The 20,581-nt window shown below is 41.3% G+C and overlaps 2 protein-coding genes across 4 annotated transcripts in view; one reads left to right on the plus strand and one right to left on the minus strand.

Moving 5' to 3' along the window:
* Positions 1 to 5,342: 5,342 nt before the first annotated feature.
* bbln (bublin coiled coil protein) lies at positions 5,343 to 11,230 on the plus strand. The gene is made up of 2 exons (XM_080211900.1): positions 5,343 to 5,732; positions 6,265 to 11,230. The coding sequence occupies exons 1-2, from the start codon at positions 5,654 to 5,656 to the stop codon at positions 6,441 to 6,443; spliced, it is 258 nt and encodes an 85-aa protein (XP_080068026.1). The 5' UTR covers positions 5,343 to 5,653; the 3' UTR covers positions 6,444 to 11,230.
* Positions 11,231 to 11,333: 103 nt separating this feature from the next.
* ciz1a (cdkn1a interacting zinc finger protein 1a) overlaps positions 11,334 to 20,581 on the minus strand; it is a 56,172-nt gene continuing 46,924 nt past the window's right edge. For 2 of the 3 annotated variants that reach the window (XM_080211898.1, XM_080211897.1), the window contains one exon: positions 11,334 to 17,494. In XM_080211898.1, the coding sequence (XP_080068024.1) occupies positions 16,802 to 17,494 (693 nt within the window). In that variant the 3' untranslated portion in view covers positions 11,334 to 16,801. The remainder of the gene's footprint in view (positions 17,495 to 20,581) is intronic. The other variant, XM_080211899.1, reaches the window with a different exon arrangement.

The raw sequence follows: 20,581 nt of genomic DNA on the forward strand, positions 1-20,581 counted from the left end.
TACTGCGATTTCCCCTCTCTTCCAAACACAGTCTTCTTGCTGCTTTTGGAGACATCGGTTTCCACCATGTATATTCCTCCCCCTCAAAATAAGAGATTTCCTGAAATTGATGGTGAATTTAATTTTGGTTGTACACATAAATTATTGACTCACTCACAATCAGAACCTCAGATTAACAATTGCTTCCCAAACAATCAAGACCAACTTTTGCCTCTTTTAATCTCTTTGTTATCAGCTCAAAAAAAACTAAGAAAAGCTCCCCCTTTTTAAGACAGACATAATGAAAAAAACCTGAATCGTGCACAAGAAATGAATTAAATCATAATCTTATGAACATCTGCTATCTCACAAAAATGGTCACACATTGCCAGTTTAATGAACATGAGGAGCAGGAGTAGGCTCTATAGCCTGCCCTGTCATCCAATAGGATCAGTCAATCTCCTACCAACGACTCAAGAACAGCTTCTTCCCTGCTGCTGTCAGACTTTTCAATGGACTTACCTCGCATTAAGTTGATCTTTCTCTACACCCTAGCTTTGACAGTAACACTACATTCTGCACTCTCTCCTTTCCTTCTCTGTGAATGGGATGCTTTCTCTGTGTAGTGTGTAACAAACAATACTTTTCACTGTATGTTAATACATGTGACAGTAATAAATCAAATCAAATTAAATCAAAATAAAATCAGCTCCACTTTTCAGCTCCATCCTTATCTCCTGTGGTAATCACAGAGCTGTGATTCTCAAACATTTTTGGTTGTGGGACCCATTTTCAAATGGATTCATAATCATAGAACATAGAACAGTACAGCACAGTACAGGCCCTTTGGCCCTCAATGTTGTGCCGAGCTATGTCCAATCCCAACAACAAACTATCCCACTCCCTATCATTCTGGAGTGCTCCATGTACCTATCCAATAACCGCTTGAAAGTTCCTAAAGTATCTGACTCCACTATCACAGCAGGCAGTGCATTCCACATCCCAACCACTCTCTGAGTGAAGAATCTAACTCAGACATCCCTCCTATATCTTCCACCATGAACCTTATAGTTATGCCCCCTAGTAACAGCTACATCCACCCAAGGAAATAGTCTCTGCACATCCACTGTATCTATCCCTCATCATCTTATAAAGCTCTATTAAGTCGCCTCTCATCCTCCTCCGCTCCAAAGAGAAAAGCCCCAGCTCCCTCAACCTTTCCTCATAAGACCTACCCTCCAAACCAGACAGCATCCTGGTAAATCTCCTCTGCACTCTCTGCATGCTTTCACATCCTTCTGATAGTGAGGCGACCAGAACTGAACACAATATTCCAACATCCGTTATAGTTGCAGCATAACCCCACAGCTCTTAATCTTAAATTCTTGGTTCTACTGGTCGGCACAACATCGAGGGCAGAAGAGCCTGTACTGCACTGTAATGTTCTATGTTCTAAACTCAAACCCCCTGTTAATAAACACGAACACACTATAAGCCTTCTTCATGGCTCTATCCACTTGAGTGGCAACCTTCAGAGATCTGTGGATATGAACCCCAAGATCTCTCTGTTCCTCCACATTCCTTAGGACCCTGCCGTTGACCCTGTAATCTGCATTCAAGTTTGTCCTACCAGAATGAATCACCTCACATTTATCAGGGTTAAACTCCACCTTCCTCTTTTCAGCTCAGCTCTGCATCCTAACAATGTCTCTTTGCAGCCTGCAAGAGCCCTCCACTTCATTCACTTCTCCACCAATCTTGGTGTCGACAGCAAGTTTACTAACCCACCCTTCAGCCCTCTCTTCCAAGTCATTGATAAAAATCACAAATAGCAGAGGACCCAGCACTGACCCCTGTGGTACACCGCTGGTAATTGGCCTCCAGTCTGAAAATTTTTCTTCCACCACTACCCTCTGTTTTCTATGGTACAGTCCATTACTTATCCAATCGGCCAAATTCCCTTCTATCCCACACATCCTTATCTTCTTCATGAGCCTACCATGGGGAACCTTATCAAATGCCTTACTAAAATCCATCTATATGAGATCAACTGCTCTATCTTCGTCCACACACTTAGTTACATCCTTAAAGAATTCAATCATAGATTTTCCCCTTCCATCTAAATTAAAATACCATATAATACTGTTTCAAAATGCATCAATAATGCATTTAAGAAACTGCAATTTACCTGCAATTATCACTTAGATTCTTCTCACAGCACAGCCTGTCTTACCATGACAGGGACTCAACAAGAGCAGGAGACTGAGAGGGGCATGAAACCAAAGAGAGTAGAAATGCAGAGGGAGCAGAAGCCCATGTGTTTGTGTGTGCATGTGGGGGAGGGGGGATTGCGCAGTTTGGAGGGGGGACAGGTAGGGTAGAATATGGAGAGAGCACTTGGAGAGCAGAGGCAAGTCGGAGCAATGGGGAGGCTCCTATAGTGAAAAACCTGCTGAGAGCAAAGAAAGCAAGAGAGAGCAGGAGACAGAAGGAGCAAGGGGAGAGCAGCAACAGGGGAATGCAAGTGCAGGGGGAGAGATGGAGCAGAGCGGGATGGGGAGGCTGGGGTGGGGAGGTAGGATGGGGGGGCACGGTGAAGGAGCAGGGAGACACCAGAAGGGAGGAGTTGTTCACATTTCCAACTGCCGCTCACTCACTAACTCTTCACCATGGTGTTGTCCTGGAAGGTTGCCCATATCATTGACTGGCCTTGCATCGTGGACCAACTGGCAGAATCCGAGGTTCATGGACTCCAGTTTGAGAGCTTTAGTATTCACAAACTGCTCAAGGTCAAACACTGAGCATCCATGTTGTTCTGGAGCAGATTCACTATCCTGTGAGTGAAGAAATCGCCACATCTCAGACCTAGATGAATAATCTCTTACCCTGAGACGCTGACTCTTACTTCTAAACTCTCCATCTAAAAGAAAGAATCTTTCATCTTATACCCTCTCAGCGTCTTATAGTCTTATATATTGCAACAAATAAATGCACTAGCTGGTCAACTACTGAGTAACACAGACCACAAAAGTGTGAGAGTCAAGGTGAGTTAGTTGATTTGAGCCTGAAAGCCATTGGTGTGTTATAATTGGTCTCCATGTGTCCCTGCATTCTGGAAGGAAACAACAGACACAGGGCATTTAGCTCCTAATAATGATCCAGTGATTCTGTTGGAAAGTAGTATCAATATAGGAGCAGCCCAGTAGCACTGCTGCTTCACAGCACCAGGAACCTAGGTTCAATTCCCAGCTTGGGTCAGTGTCTATGTGGAGTTTGCATGTTCTCCCTGTGTATTCGTGGGTTTCCTCTCATAGTCTGAAAGATGTGCTGGTTAGGTGCATTGATCTGAATTGGTGCCAGACTGTGGCGACTAGGGGAATTTCACAGTAACTTCATTGCAATGTTAATGTAAGCCTTACTTGTGACTAATAAATAAACTTTAAACTTAAAATATGAGTGTTTGTGAATTCTATCTTTTCTGCAGCTTTTAAACAGGTCAAATAGAAGGTCAAAGAGAAAGGCTGAACTTGTATTTGTCTCACCTCAGGATTTCCCAAAGCATTTTGCAGCCAGATATAACACTTTTGAAGAGTAGCCATGGTTTAGAAATGCCACAGTTTTCTTGCATTCAACAAGTTCTCATGCACAGCAATGAGCTGTTGGGCAGAATGGCGGGGCAGGCTCAAAGGGCTAGATGGCCTACTCCTGCTCCTATTTCTTATGTTCTTATGCTAAATGACCAGATCTTCTGAAGAGATACATGTCCCTTTTGGAAAAGAGAGATAGAAACTTACATGGTACAACCCTGATCATGAAAGGGCCAGTCTTCAAAACTCTGCCCCTCCTTACCCAACCGACAGATACAGTGAATCCTTCTTGTCCTCATTGACATTAGTGAATCAATCATGGATGTATCAAATCTGCCACTTTGCCCACTCTAGGGCAGTTACACACTGTGTAAGAATTTAAAACTCTTGCCAGTGGGCAGTTTTGAGAATCTATTAAAGAGTTATGCATCCTGATTATTGACTTTGAAATTGATATCTTGGTGTATGTGATTAAGGTGAACAGTATCGGCATCTTAGAGAGACAAGTGGGCAGTACTTCCTTTGGTAAAGTAAGAAATTGTGAGTTTGATTTGATTTATTATTGTCACATGTATTAACATACAGTGTTGTTTCTTGCATGCTAAACAGACAAAACATACTGTTCATAGAGAGGGAAATGAGAGAGTGCAGAACGTAGTGTTACAGTCGTGGCTAGGACGCAGAGAAAGTTCACCCAAGGTAAGTCCATTCAAAAATCTGATGGCAGCAGGGAAGAAGTTATTCTTCGTATGTGACCTCAGACTTTTGTATCCTTTTCCCAATGGAAGAAGGTGGAAAAGAGAATTTCTGGGGTATGTGAGGTCCTTAATTATGCTGGCTGCTTTGCCAAGACAATGGGAAGTGTAGACAGAGTCAGTGGATGGTTTGCATGACGGATTGGGCTACATTCACAACCTTTTGTAGTTCCTTGTGGTCTTGGGCAGAGCAGGAGCCATTCCAAGTTGTGATACAACTAAAAGAATGCTTTTTCTGGTGCATCTGTAAAAATTGGTGAGAGTCTTAGCTGACATGCCAAATTTCCTTAGTCTTCTGAGAAAGTAGAGGCGTTAGTGGACTTTCTTAACTATAGCAATTGATATATGAGGCAGCACATCAATTTAGATCAGGTCATGATGGACTGCTTATGTCAGAAGGTTGTCTAATCAAGTTCCACATGGGCACAAAATCTAGGCCAACATTCACAGCGCAACAACGTGAAAGATGTATATTGTTGGATGTGCTGCTTTTGAGGTGAGACATTAAGCCCTTTCTACCCTCTTAGGTGGATGCTATTATGATGACCAGCGAAGAAGTTACTAGTTAAGAAATAGATATTGAAGGTGTTGTGGGATGTCTTAAGGTCATGAAAGATGCTATACAAATGCAAGTCTTTGCTTTGTATTTTGGTTTGTTACAAATGTTATTCCCATTCAAGTAAATTGCTCAGCCTATTATATCCAGTTCAGTCTGATAGTTTGGGAATTTTTCTGGATCCAGGATTTCCCCTTTAAATGAGCAACAACCTGCCCAAGATTGCAACAAAGGGGCCTCAGAGCCAGGTGGCTTCTTTTGTGCCTGTGGCCGACTTTTTAAAAATTTCGATATTGTATTTATAATTGAAAGATTAATTGCGATATTGTAACAGGGGGATTATAATCGATACTGGGGCGGAATTGAGAATTGTTCTCAGGCAGTTCTCTGGACACACCGTATTAGGACCCCGAATATTGGATTTGTTACATTGCAAGGTCAGAGGTCAAATTCTCCACAGACAGAAACAGAGACAGAGAGAACCCCAGGGTGAGGGACAGAGACAGAGACAGAGAGAACCCCAGGGTGAGGGACAGAGACAGAGAGAACCCCAGGGAGAGGGACAGGGACAGAGACAGAGACAGAGAGAAGCCCAGGGAGAGGGACAGGGACAGAGAGAAGCTCAGGGAGAGGGACAGGGACAGAGAGAAGCTCAGGGAGAGGGACAGAGAGAGCCCCTGGGAGAGGGTCCGGGACAGAGAGCTCCGAGGAGAGGGAGCCTAAGCCCGGGGAAGGTTGTCACTCCCCAGGCTCCGCTGGGGATCCGGATCTCGGCGATGTCGGGGCCGAATGGAGAACCGGGAGTCACCGTGAGGCCGGAGGAGGAGGAGGAGGAGGAAGAGGTGCCCGAGGAAGGTAAACCCGGCAGAGGGAATCAACTGGATCCCATTAGATCCCTGACAAGAACTCTCTACCCTACCCCCACCTCTTGACAGGAGCACCAGCAGTCTCTGAGATGGCCAGTTTGATTTGATTTATTGTCACATGTATTATTAGACAGTGGAAAGTATTTTTTCTTGCATGTTATACAGACGAAGCATACTGTTGCAGAATTACATTTTCATTTGGCTTGGGTACTGAGGGAGTGCTGCACTGTCGGAGGTGCCGTTTTACAGATGAGAAGTCTAAACCTCCATCTCATATGCCATTGAGGAATCCGCAATGCCCCAGTCAACATTTAACATCACGTTTCTGTGTGATGTGCATTTTTTTTTAGAATCCCCACAGTGAATCCCTGATGGTTTACTAAATCAAATAGCTCGAATCCTAATTGTTTTAATGCCTTGGGAGGTGAAAAATGCAACTAATGTAGAGAAAGGAGGTACATTAATGCAAGTTCCTCTTTTTGTAATTTATTCCGCTGATAGTTAAATGTTATATTCTTCAGAATACGCTGCACTCAATCTGATGCTTGACCAGATCAACTCTTGCCTGGACAACCTCGAGGAGAAGAACGACGTCCTGAACGCTAAACTTCATGAACTGCTTGAGTCAAATCGCCAGGTGAGGATGGAATTCAGGCAACAACAAACAACATCGACAGATTCCCAGGACCGTGATGCTTGACTCTTATTTCTCTATCAAGCTTTAATAGTACATGTCCTGCTGAAGGTTTTTTTAAAAAAATCTTGTTTGTCAGCTGTAAGCATTGCTAACAGCTTTACTTTCCTGTGACACCGACTAGTTTCACTTATCGTACTGAGCTGAGCCTGTGGTGACATCTTCAGTCTTTATTATCTTTCTGTTGGTTTTGACTGTGGAATTTCTGTTTCTTCCTTCCACAGAAAGCTCATTTGTAATGGAGGCTGTGCTCCAATTATGAGTTACTGAGACAAGAAATCTTATTTCAATGGAATTCAAAAATTTTGAAAACTTGTGTTTGATCCCTTGGACTATTGTAATTTATCTGATTAGTCTCAGTTTTTAGAATCCACCACTTTATTTTTCCAGTGGCAGCCATGGGCACAATTTTGAAATGCAGGGGTGTTCTTCCTGGGGACCTGGCCAATACTTATCCCTCAAATCAACATCGGTTTGTGGGAGTTCACTCCATTCCTTACATTAGTGACTACATTTCAAAAGTATTTCATTGATTGTAAGGTGCTTTGGGGCATTTGATGATCAGGAATGGCACCATATAAATGTAAAATCTTGTCTCGAATTTGAAAATGGAATCAGAATCTCTGTCAACCATTTCATCCATTCTGTGTAAAAAGTTAAACTGTCTTTTCACCCTCCCTTTTCCAAGGACTTCTGCCACTTTAAGGAATCTGTGAGTTATTGTTTGTCTTATCTGTACTCTTTAAAATTTTAACTAATTACCTGAGTCCTCTTATGTAAACATTCCCAGATTCTATGGCATCTCCATGTTATTCAGGTGCCCCAGTACCAGAGAGAAATCAGTACCTGGAATTTTTAGCTAGAGTCAAGACTCGTGCTCAATCCTTGAGATTTTCTTCCTCTTAATAGTTTTGTCTTTACTGAATGTTTCTGCCATTCCTACAATCTACATTTAAAGCTGTGTTACTGAAGTTGACTGTTGTGTTATGCATTATCATTTCTTTACTGAAAATCTACTAAGTCTTATAAAGAAGTGAAAAAATGGGTTGATTAAAAAACACAAGAATATCCAAGTCCTTCTGAATTGAAGGACATCCTACAGCAGGTTTTTTGCTGTTTTACAGACTGTAGACGTCAGTATATAAGCCAACCTTTAAAGCTTCCAAAAATTGTTCCAAAAACAGGTGTCGACTGACACACCAAGGATAAAATGTGAATCGCCTGTAGGGGTAGTTGCAATTTTGAAATTTCAGTGGAAAATATAACTCTGGTAATTTATAATTAATATGGCACTGTTCATTGAATAAATTAATTGTACAAAGATACTTAAAACTACAATGAAAGTTTTTTTTAAACCTTTCAAATTCAGTCTTCATTTGGTGCAAGGGAGTTCATTAAGTCACTTTGACTATGACATGACCATAAGGATCCCACTCTGGGTCAGATGTGGTGCTTTCATTCATCACAACAGATCATCCTCTCCATCCAATGAATTGGACATTTCACATTTTTGAACCATTTTGTGTATTAATAACATCCCACAATTTGATAGCAAAACCACACAATATCAAGTGGTGCAGCAAATGTATTTCCACTCTGTTAACTGTTCACCTATTCCATTCAGTGCATATCTTAAGTACAGATACAGAGGTCGAACTGGATATTAGACCCCTTGACAGAGCTGCAATTTAGGTGTTACCTCTTTGCAGGTGCCTATTGTCAGTTATATGGGATCTGTATGTCTCTCAATAATCTCAAAATCAGGCCAGTGGTTGGTCCCTGGCTCGTGTGGTATATTTGATGTTGGACCTGTTTTTGAGGGTACATTGCTCCTTCCATTCTTGCATCAGATTTTCATTTCCACTGAATTTGCTTGCTGCAGCAGTTACTTGACCGGTAAATGCTGTCACTTTCAGTTTGAAACCAGCTTCATCATTTCGTTCATTGGAAGACTCACATCATCATTTTAGGGTCTGCCCTGTATAGGCATGTCTTAGTTTGTCCATAAGTCTGTGTCACTTGCTCAAAATCTTGGGCCCAGTAACAGGGAAAGTAAAAATGTGTTTGTGGGGCAAAAAAATTGAGGCTATCACTGCAACTTTAGCACATCATTGACTGCAAAGGGAAGTTGACTTGTAGGTCAAGTATAACAAAAACTATTTTTGGGGCCAGAAGAATGGGGGTTGTCTTATTATCCACCATTATATATATAGTGATATATATATATATATAGAGTGCAGAAAAAGCCCTTTTGCACACTGAGTCTGCACTGACAATAACTACCACTAAAGTCACCCTAATCCCATTTTCCAGCACTTGTTCTAGTTCCTTGTATATCTCTTTCCAGCCTCCACCACCACCGTCCCAGGCAGTACATTCAGATTCACAACACCCTGAGTGAATTGTTTTCTCAAATCTCCTCTGAATCTTCTGTCCCTCACCCTAAAACTATGCTCCTTCATAATTAACCCTTCAACCAAGGATATGGTCAATTAAAGCTTGCTCCTGACTTAAAGAGAATTTCTCAATGAAGGTTTTCCGCTGCTTCTAAAATTAGTTGATATGGAGGATCAAATGACAACTACTGTGAAAATTTATAATTTAACAGTAGCCCATCTCCTTAACACACAAATTAAAAACTTAAAATACTCAATAGGTCCATCAGCATCTATGGAAACAATTGGAGCTGAAACATTAGTTGATTCTCGCTCTGCAGATGTCAGCAGACCTGAACATTTCCACCAACTTACTTCAGATTTTGCAGAGTTAGCATGGACTTGATGGGCCAGATCTTCCCTCCACTCCTGCTTCTAGTTCTTACGTGCTTGTGCAATATTTTGTTTCTATAATCCTTTTCTTTCCTCTGCAGATTTTTTATGTCCACAAAATCATGCAATAATTTAGCACTGCCCGTGACTAGGATGTTGTGTGCCAGATTTTCTTTCCAACTTGCCTCTGCTGCATTTTCCTTGAATGAAATAAAGATTGGGAGCCGGTTTTATTTCAGGGAGGTAACAATTCAGAGAGTGGGTACTCTTATTTTGAGAGTATAATGCAAAAGGATCAGGTACCAGCCTGAATACGAGTATCTACTCCAGTTGTACCAACAATTGTGTACCTTTAATTTTTTTAAGAAAGTGCAATGACATTATTCTTTGTGTACGTCTCAATATAGTATATGTAAATTTTATATATATATATAATATATACACACACAGTCCTTGCGTATTGTTGAAAAAAGATATTTTGTCAAAGTTTTTCATCTTGCAGTAAACAGGACAATCACATTGGTACTCTGACAACTGCAAGATGAAAATGTCTTTTTTCAGCAATACTCAGTTTCTATCCTACCAGCTATTTGTTTATGTGATGCTATTGTTTTGAGAAAGCTGTTGAATTATTACACTTTTTTACCAGCTTCTATTAAAAACTGATTGATTGCTGCAGTTTTATTGATTGGTTAAGAGTTTGAAGCTAATTGGAGAGCAACCGGATGTTTGGGCAATTGCTATGGCATTGAAACAACATTCTGGCATCTGATTTTGATGGTGTCATTTCTACACGTGTAATTCTAGCTTTTATGGAAGGGAAACTGACCATCACCAATTGCAGAGGCACTTGCACTCAAATGGAAAACATTGTTCCTTCTGAGTAAACCAGACTTGGATACAGAGCTCATAATGAGTTCCCACAGTCAGGCTCCCAGACCTCACTGAGATTCACACACACCAGCTACACTGTCAGCTGAAATACCTCAGGAGGAACTGGTCTTCGCCAGAAGATATTTTAACTTTATTTGTCATAAGTAGGCTTACATTAATACTGCAATGAAGTTACTGCGAAAAATCCCCTAGTCGTCACACTCCGCTGTCTGTTCAGGTGCACTGAGGAGAATTTAGCATAGCCAATGCACCTAACCTGCACATCTTTCAGATTGTGGGAGGAAACCCACACAGTCACAGGGAGAATGTGCAGACTCCACACTCACAGTAACCCAAGCCGAGATTGGAACACGAGTCCCTGGCACTGTGAGGCTGCAGTGCTAACCACTATGCTGGTAAATTTTGAAAATTTACCGAAGATTTTGAAATGATTGAGTAGTTGAAGAATTGTTTTCACTGGTTGGCAAATTAGTAGAATCAGGATGATCACTAAAATAGCAAGGTGGGGAGCTAGAATTTTCAATCACTGAGAACAACTAGAACTTGAAATACTAAATTTTCTCCCACCACTCTTTCAGGTACAGCATTTTAGATCATTGCTCCCTGGATAAACATATTTTCCCCTTGTGTCACTTTTGGTTCTTTGGCCCCTTGATGCAGCACAGGTGGTTAGCACTGCTGCTTCACAGCACCAGGTGACTGTGTGGAGTTTGTACATTCTCCACACATCTGTGTGGGTTTCCTCCCATTGTCCAAAGGTGTGTGGGTTAGGTGGATTGACCATGCTAAATTGCCCCTGTCAGAGGGATTAGCAGGGTAAATATGTGAGGTTACACGGATAGGGCCTTGGTGGGATTGTTGTCAGTGCAGGCTTGATGGGTTGAATGGTCCCCTTCTGCACTGTAGGGATTCTATGATTCTAAATTGACTTTGAGTTGTTCAATTGCTAGGCGTGGAAACATTAGATGGGGTAAACCAACTGAAATTAATGGCAGGCATTAACCTGTATCCTGAAGCGTGTGTTCTGGCTGCAGATGTAATTAAGTAAAAACATTCAAATCAAGTGCATGGAAAAGTGTGAATAATTTCCAAAATACCAACATCCTTTTAATGAGAGACACAAGCTTACCATATATTTCAAAATGATTTCAAACAGTGTGTGACTTGAGCTTTATTTTGGAAATCTCACAGCAGGTCAATCACCAACTGAAAGCAATAAACATGTTTCTGAAACTACACTGAAAACAGCATTTTATTTAGAATAAGGAAAAATGACAGTACTCACAAACAGCAACATGAATGACTTTTTAAAAAAAAGAAATCAACATTAAAAGGGACATCCATCTCCAAAAAAGGTAGTACTTAAATGTCCGATTACCCTAAATACATTGAACACTGTCCATCCAAAATATTCCTTTGCTACAATCCAAATGTCATGTTTTGAGAGAATTTGTAAGGAATGAAGTTAACAGCTGATGGTGAATTTATTATAACATTTTACAGATCAGCTTGATCAAGGATGCACATAATAGGTAATAGTATATGCATCTCACAATAAGTTCATTTTACCCCCCTCAGACAGTGATGAGAGATGAGTATCACAGAAACAACAGATAACATCTGTTATCCACAGGCAAAAGATCTCATCTTTTTACCTTTATTTTAGTACATCCCAGACAGATGGAATGAAGATCTGACGGGGAACCGGGTGGCTCATTTGAACACATCTCTTCCGCTTAATACTAGCGCATGAATTAAATGGATCACATGGGGGGGGGTGGAGGAGGAAATAAAGAAAAGTCCCACAGGTTAACATTTGGTCACTCTGGATTTTGGCTCGAGTATACAGGACTCTTTCTCTCTTCTAAATCAAGGCCAACTTCATCAGGGTGACAGCACTGTGAGACTATGTACATTGCATCTATTCAAAACTGAGAAAGACACTAGATTTATAAACAACTAATCTGAGGCAATGATGTAAAATTTAAAAATAGAAGATGCTCAGCTATGTATTCTGGCTTCACAGACTGCTACTTGGAGGATTTATGTGGAATGCAGGGCACTCCTTATTGTCACGAGGCAAACACACTATTACTTTCACCAGCTTTAATCCCTATCAGATGATTAGAATAAAGATTTGCTGTTCAGTTGGGAAAAGCAATTCTTTTAAGGGTTTGGGAATAGAGAAAGTTTGTGAAGTATTAACAGGCCTAAACTTTGCTACTTTCAATTCAAATTCCACACAATAAAGCTATTCTTCATTTGTCAGTACTTGTGTCAACTAATATAAATCAAATTTGGATATTGATCTCCATATGTCCAGACAGCTATTGCATTCTATTCTACTGGAGACTCTCACACAAACTCTGACCAGAAAGCACCTAGAGTTGGAGAATCTAATGTTCCAGATTCCAGCTCTCCCCTGACTTTCTACCTCAAGATGACTCTGAATTCTCAATTGCCAAGCACATTGAAGACAAGAAATTGACAGATTTTTGGGCTGTAAAGAGATTAAGAGACAAGGCAGGAAAGTGGAGCGGAGGTAGATCTGCCATGACCTTACTGGTTGACAGACTAGGCCTGATGGTCCACCCCTGCTCAGGTTTATTACAATGTATTTATGGGCTGTGGACATCCCTCGGTAGACAAGCATTTATTGCCCATCCTGAGTTGGCCTACAGAAGGTGGTGGCGAGCTGCCTTCAAGCCACTGAGATCCTTTCACCTTCAACAATTTCTACAAAAGAAGTATCCACTGTGTGCATATTGAGTGTTAATGTAAGCCAGGCAGTTCAGCCCCTCGAGGCACTGGGAGAAGAAATAAAGATACACAAATGGCACCTCATTCTGCTGTGCCACCTCCCCACTCCAACCCTATCCTCGGTCAAAATGAAGTTCAATTACTGATCACAGAGGGTTGACTTAATTACAAAATTAGATTCATGGGCTTCACTCAGTTGACTGCTAACAATCACCAACTGTTTATTTTCTGTTGTTAAAGGCTGCGCTGTCAGGAATGTTCACACTTCCTTGACCAAGGGCAACTTAACCTGGCACAGAGAGAACCCAGGCTTTGCAGCCATGGCAGCGGCTTGGCACTTGAACAGAAAGGTACATCCATCTAAAGGATTTGATATGAAATGAGCAGATTGGTTCACTGAACTAAGAATACTAAAACCCACTGGGCAAGTTTTACATTGGCCAAAATGTCGGGACATGAGCAACGCCAGATGAGATTGTGCATCTGTAACTAATGGACCTTTTTGAGAAACAGCTGACAGATCATCTCCTGGAGAAAGGCTACAGGCCACTACACAGCTTCGAGCAGATTAGGGGTGACAGGCCCCAGTTGAGCATTTTTTTTTACTATCATGTTTTTTCTGATAAACAGCCCATAGATTTACTGGAGTAAATTTTACAACAATGGAATTTAAATTTGTGTTGCTAGTCCTGTATGCAATTATTAACCATATTTAAATAAATTTTACTGCAGTTATCAATTCTTCAGGATTTTAAAAAGAGCAAAAACCACATATGTTTGAAAGAAACTCTATTGATGCCAATTGGTTACAGTTCCAACACACAGTGCCACTGAGTAATCACCTGGGGCATTACCCAATGTGCTGGCAGCTTCTTGAGCTGCCCTCAGTGAGAAGCAACTAGCGAGGGAACCAAGACAGACACTGAACCAGTGACTGGTCCAGGATGATCAGTGGGGGTAGAAGAGCAGCCACTGTGGGAAATCAGGTAACCTCAACCAAACCAGGGAAAACGGTAATTCCTCTCTGCAATTTGTGGTTCCATTTCTCGAGAGCCACTGGCTATTTTACAGCCTGTGAAATGAACCCCTCTGAAAGAAAGCCCAATAAAGGCATCTGGCAATTTACACAGATTTACCAGAATAGTGAGTCAATTAGATTCAAGTTAAACTGAAAAAAATCTTCAACATCACTGGCTGCACTCTTTGGAAACCATGTTGGCACAATTAACGTTAAGTATTTGCATTACCACGCATATGGCACAAGGGTCCTTTCCCAAGTGCTTAACCAGCCACCACCTCACACACTCCCCCCACCCACCCCTCTTACCAGGAGCGCACACTACCTGGACTGGGAAAGCAGATCCAGTCAAAGACCAAGCTGGATTGATTACAAGAGCACTTTCCTGGAGCCAGGACTGTTGATTGTGCAGCAGTTGCACCAGTAACCCTGTGAACATTACATGCTATAAACAGATAGACCAAATAAATAGGTCTTCTTAGGCTAAAGAAGGTTTTAACTAAAGTACTGGAAATGTTCACAGTGCCTGTGTGAGAAAGTCAGCATTTTGAGTTCAGACTGTGCTGATCAGGGGCCTACACCTGAAACTTTACCCTTCAAATCCCCATAAGCCTGTTTTGTATTTTTAAGCACCAAGTTACAATGTACCAATTACCATGACTTTAACAAAATAAATTAAATCAAGTCTCCTCACAACACCGCCCCCAAAGAAAAGCATGCAGAAGATTGCAACCAGATCTCATTTTCAAGGAGTCGTCGATCACGTTTGCATAATATTCCACATTTCAAAATGTCTAGGGAGCCACTTCTGAATTTGTTAGGGTAGAATTTAGCCTGAAGCAGTTTGCAATCATCATCCATTCCCTCCAATGGCATCGCGCCATGCCTGTCATGGATTATTTGGAATCGTTTAGAAATTAAAGATTAATTTCTAGGACAGAATGTTGAGCCACACAGGAGAAAAATCACAGGCACACATTAAAAAAAGTGCTTTTAAAAATAAACTTTTTAAACTTGTTAGCTACTTAAAATTTTGAGGTGGGCAAAATAGAACCCTAAACTAATAGTCAAGAATTATCCAATTGGAAAAACAGTCTGTTTGCTTTCCAGTTGGCTGAGGAAAGCTGCGCATCGCAGGATTGTATGTGTTGGGCAACCAAAGCTGGGAATGGGAAGGGCAATGGAAATAGGAGTCGTTGGAAATCATAGGATTACACAACTAGGAATATATCCAGCCAGGTCTGGCAATGCTATAACTACACCACACTACAGCAATCTACTTAACATCACTCTCCCCTACAAACATGTCTAGCTGGATTTCCCCACTGAGGGATACATCAAGGAAGAGTGAGGGTAGCCCACTAACATCTTCTCAGAGTACTCTGGGATGGGCAAAAATGTGGCTTTGTTAGCATCACCCACACTTTTATTTTAGTGTCATTTTGGTTGAATGGTCACTAAAGCTGAGAACAGCACAATAAATACTCATCACCTGTTAATGTAAGAACTGTGTAAGATTTAACTGCATCATGCACCAAGAACTGATTTGATAATACCATTGCATTGGTGAACCAGAGTCCAGGGCTAAGGCCGTGGGGATGTAGGTTTAAATCCAACCACAGCAGCCAGTGGAATTTAAATTTGATTAATAAATTTGGAATTGAATGTTAGAATGAATAATGGTGACCTTGAAACTATTACCGCCTGTTGTAAAAACCCAACTGATTCATCAATGTTCTTTAGATATGCACTGGTCTACGCATGACTCCAAATCCATTGCAATGTGGTTGACTCTTAACTGCCCTCTGAAATTGCCTGGCAAAGCCACTCAACTGAAGGCAAATTAGAGATGGACAACAAATGCTGGCCTTGCCAGTGATGCCCACATCCCGTGAGAGAATAAAATACTTCCCATTTTAATCCATCACAGCTGATCAAAGTCATGCAAAGAAACACCCAATTAGCTGCTGTACCCACAGCTCAAACACAGAAACTGGAATGCTCACTTTTATAAGGCTTACTTTCCACTGTAATAATTTAGTCAAAATGCCATACCTCCTCAGAACCAGTACCCATTCTCCCTTATTCCCCCAGCTGATGCATCAAGATGAAAGGGCAGCTAGCCATTTTTGGAATCAATAATGGGAACAGCATAACAACCTTGGTTGTGTATTTCAGACTATGCTACATTATGTTTCTACCATCTGTCAATGCAAGTGTACAACTCACATAGAAACCAACTCTCAGTGCAAATATCACCAATGTTGATTTTACACTGAGGAGTGCATGATGTTTAAAAATTAAGTGATTTACTTATCAAGATCCTGTGAAGTGGTTCTATTTTCTAGGTGCAATATATTGCAGTTCAATGGTCACACAGTGAAGTGCTTCAAGTCAGAACAACTCCACTCTGCCCTGTGATATCTCAGTACCTTCCATAACTAACTGGTAATTTGAAAGGAGCTTTTATTTTATGATAGGGTTTCAAGCCTACAATGAGTTACTCTGTTGCACAATGGCCCATGGTTCAGATGTCAGTGGTGAAGGGATAGTGTTCAAATAAACAGGATCACCCAGTTGCAGTACATGAAGCAAAGGCTGCAGTGATGTTACTCCCTAAAGAAAACACTGAAAGCGAATGCTCTAAGTTACAATACTAAGATCTCCGAGCACCGCAGTCACCTCTACTTTATAATCCGTAAGAGGGTGATGAAATATTTCTGAATGTGTACTTTATTGGGACACTACAGTATATAAATCAGCAGTGGACTTGCACGTGATTCTTCTCTCATTGGTGGAAGAAAAATACATAACCACTGACAGACAATCCACTGTGAATCTAACACTGTGGAAAACCAGATTTATCCCAACCGTGGTACAAGTTACCCTAGGGAAAAAAAGAAAAGAGGATCTGGATCTTTAATTTACTTCTTCCGCCTCGAGGAGAGACGGCGGCCTCTGGCTGCCCTCCCGGATCTTGTTTTTGGGGTGTTGCGTTCCAGGTGGCCGCAATCATCCTCAAGTTCAGCCTCAGTATCCTCCCCTTTGACATTCACCTCCTCGCCTTCCTTATCTGCCAGGCAGCCATCAGTAAGGGCCTCCTCCTCACCGTCCTCTGCTTCACTTGGCTCCTCAGCCTTGGTCAAGCTCAGGTCAGACTCCTCATTCCCATCATGCTCATCGTCTGCTGCCTCATTGCCAGTGACTGAACTCGCTTCACACTTATCAGGGCTGGCCGTCTTCTCCACCACTTCCTTAGGACTGTTTGGTGCCTCATCGTTTGAAAGTTTGCAATCAGACATACTGCTGGAGATCAGTCCAGTTCCACCACTTGGGCTCTCGAGCTGAACACACTGCAACTCAGAAGCGTCATCCTTATCCACTTGGGGAACGGTGCCATCACCTGACATGGAAGGAGTCTGGACCTCGGATTTGGAACTTTCCTGCTCCATTTGGGTATTGCTAGTCGCAGCTTCAGGAGATTTGTTATCAGTCTCCACCTGCTTCTCATCCCGTGGCTTGTGGTCATCTGTTGAACCAAGGCTGCTCTCCCCAGACGGAGCTGGTTCCTGAACAGAGGCAGATGAATAATCTTGGGCTCTTTGTGCTTTGTAACTCTGAATAAAGAAAACACACAAAAAATAGGCAAAGGCTCCAAACATTTGGGAGTCACTGTAACGAAGTATATACTTTCAGTCAAACCAATATTAGTTTTTGATACTGACTGGAGCAGGTCACCAATTTATAAAAAGTATTAGTTCCAGTGCTTTGCTCTTCCCTGGTTGAGTCAACGGGAAAGCGATCTGGTCCATAATCTTGTGTTGCCCTGTAACCAATGCTACAAAGTCAGTGAGGATATTATTTGCCAACTTTTCATTCCACTTTACGGGAACTAAACAGTTTCTGCTTAGCAGCATCACAAATCAGTGCCTGGGAAAAAGCTCAAAAAGTACAAGCTCAGTAATACAACTTGGAACATAATGAACTTCAATTATCAGCTGGATCTGCCCATCAAAAAAAGCCCATTCACTCTCCCAGTTAATACTAGTTTTCAATTTGAAATATTATTTAAGAATTTCAATCTGCTCACAAGCTTGTCTTATCCTAGCTCTGCAACCTTCTCCTGCCATACAACCCTCAGATCTTTGCATTACTCTCATTCTGGCACCTTGCACAAGCCTAGGTTTAATCGCTCTAGCACTGACAGCCATGCTTTCATCATCTTATCCTTCTCTAGCTTTCCACCCTTTCTCAAGAGGTTCCTTAAAACATTCCAAGCTTATTGTCACCTGTCCTAATATCTCATGTGGCTTGCTGTCAAGTTGTGTTTGATAATTAAAATATTTTCTGACTACAATCATGTCTTGAATTAACAAGGTCAAACCATCTAGTTCTTATTATTCATTCTGAAAATGTTACAAAGAATATTTAGAATCAGAGATCAGCATATCACAGGAGGCGGCTCATCCAGTCTGCTGGCTTTTTTAAAGAGCAACCCAGCCAGTAGTACTACCCCTCTTTCTTTTGTCCCATAGCCCTGCAGTTTTACCTCCTTCAAGTAGGTTTGGGTTTCCTCCAGTCCACAAATGTCTGTGTAAGGTTAATTGCATATGTTAAATTGCCCCTTAGGGTAAATACATGGGGGAGAGGATACGGCCTGGGTGACATTGTTGTCGGTGCAGGCTTGATGGGCCAAATGCCCTCCTTCTGCACTATAGGACACCTGATGAAGGAACACTGTTTCCGAAAGCTTGTGGGATTACTATCAAATAAACTGGTTGGACTTAAACCTGGTGTTGAGAGACTTCTTACTGTGTTTACCCCAATCCAATGCCGACATCTCTACATCAAGATTACATGACCATATCTTTGTTTTAACTTGTGCCTGTCATGTGTCTGCTTTGTATTTTAACCATCAAACTGATAGAATAGGTGTTCAAATGTGACAGGATGTTGATTTTATAAGGAGCTCCACGGGAATTGCCCAGAACTCTAATTCTACAGGTGTAGGTAGTACTGGAAGAGCAGAGTGAGTCACAAAGAATATGTTGAAGCATACATTTTACTGACTGGAAACTAAAAAGTATGGCACTGGTCGATTCTTTTATGATGTTGCTATCATCCTTTCTAGGGCCTCACAGAAAAAAAGTACAGAGAAATCCATAAGATGTATCTTGGATATATTAGGAATTTGTGCTCAGATACCAAGCTACTTGTAAAAGAACAGACAGACAATGAAACTACTTAAATCTTGCAGCAATGCAACTTCTTGTCTTTCTACAAAAGCAAGATGCTGTCATTGCTGTAAATCTAAAATGAAAACAGAAAAAAACTGGAAATATTCAGGAGATGTGGCAGCATCTGTGGAGAGCGAAACACGATCACAAGTTGAGATATGGATTAGGTTTCTCTCTCCATTGATGCCGTCTGACGTGCTATTTCCAGTGTTTGCTATTTTTGTCCCAGTCCTTTTTGCTTGTTTCATAATTGACTGTGAAGAAGTCTACTTGCAACTGGCACATGTCTCAATCCCATCTGTGAAGAGAGAATACATTGGACCATCAGCAGCATCACAACGTGAAAGTACAGATTGTCCAAATCTGAATCATTGCTCCCAGTGATGCTATTCGAGCACCTTCGATCCAGCAAGATTAAGAGATCAGAAAAGGATAAAGGCCTTTTCTCTTGAAATCAACTCAAAAATTCAGATTAAATCCTAATGGAAGAAAGCCAATATTTTCCCATTGACCTCAACTACATATGAAAGTTTAAAAACTTAAAAGCATGCTGCAGAACTGCACCATCAAAACACAAGAACATCTGAATTGCTTTTACGAAATACACTAGAAAAAGTGAAATATGAAGCTTTCAAGTTGATAATCAACCCTATGGGAGTCAAATTTACTTGAAAAATTCAGTGAAAAAGCCACATTTGTTTGACCTGCAAAAACTGGGGATGGATCAAACTCATCAGTAGAAATCATCTATCACTGCTTGGCTTAAAAGTGCTCGGAGCACTGTACACTTGCACAACAGTGACACACAAAAATTTCACTGTTTTCAAATCCTGAGTCTGTTGCACTTGCATTTTGAGGAGCCATTGCCTAATTCTGTGCTCAGGGCAGCATGCTTTGGGGTGAAAGCAGCAAATTAGCCCTGAACTGAAATGTAAAACTGACAACATAACCTTTTGCTTCATTGCTTTCTGTAGAACAATTAACATGTCAAGAGAGATAATGCTGTAATCTCAAATTGAAAGGAGGAGAAATGTGAAACCACATGGACTGCAGCTAAAGAAAGTGGCTATGCATTCTAGCATGACAGACTTTGGAAGTACAAACTACAAACTAGATGAGAACATTGAAATGAAAGGTGAAACAACGTGGAACAGGCGACTAATAAATTGCAACAATATCCCACAAATACCTCAAACATAGAACAAATCACACAAAACTCACAATGTAAAACAACATCAGTGCAAACAGTTCAATAAAAGATAAATGCATAATGGGTCACAGACTTGCTCCAATTTTCCCAAAAAGGTAAATCTCATCATTATCATTTTTCACTGAGGGGGGGGAGGAATCGTGTTGTAGTGGCAGCTTTAAACGCATTTAAGGTCTTGCATAAGGACAGATGCGAAGCAGAGCTAATCTTGTTTGTCTAAACAATGTACCTCAAACCCAAACTCAAAATCTCCTCTG

Source organism: Carcharhinus amblyrhynchos, chromosome 25, assembly GCF_965287045.1.
Source record: "Carcharhinus amblyrhynchos chromosome 25, sCarAmb.v2.hapA, whole genome shotgun sequence".
NCBI classification, from domain to species: Eukaryota; Metazoa; Chordata; class Chondrichthyes; order Carcharhiniformes; family Carcharhinidae; genus Carcharhinus; species Carcharhinus amblyrhynchos.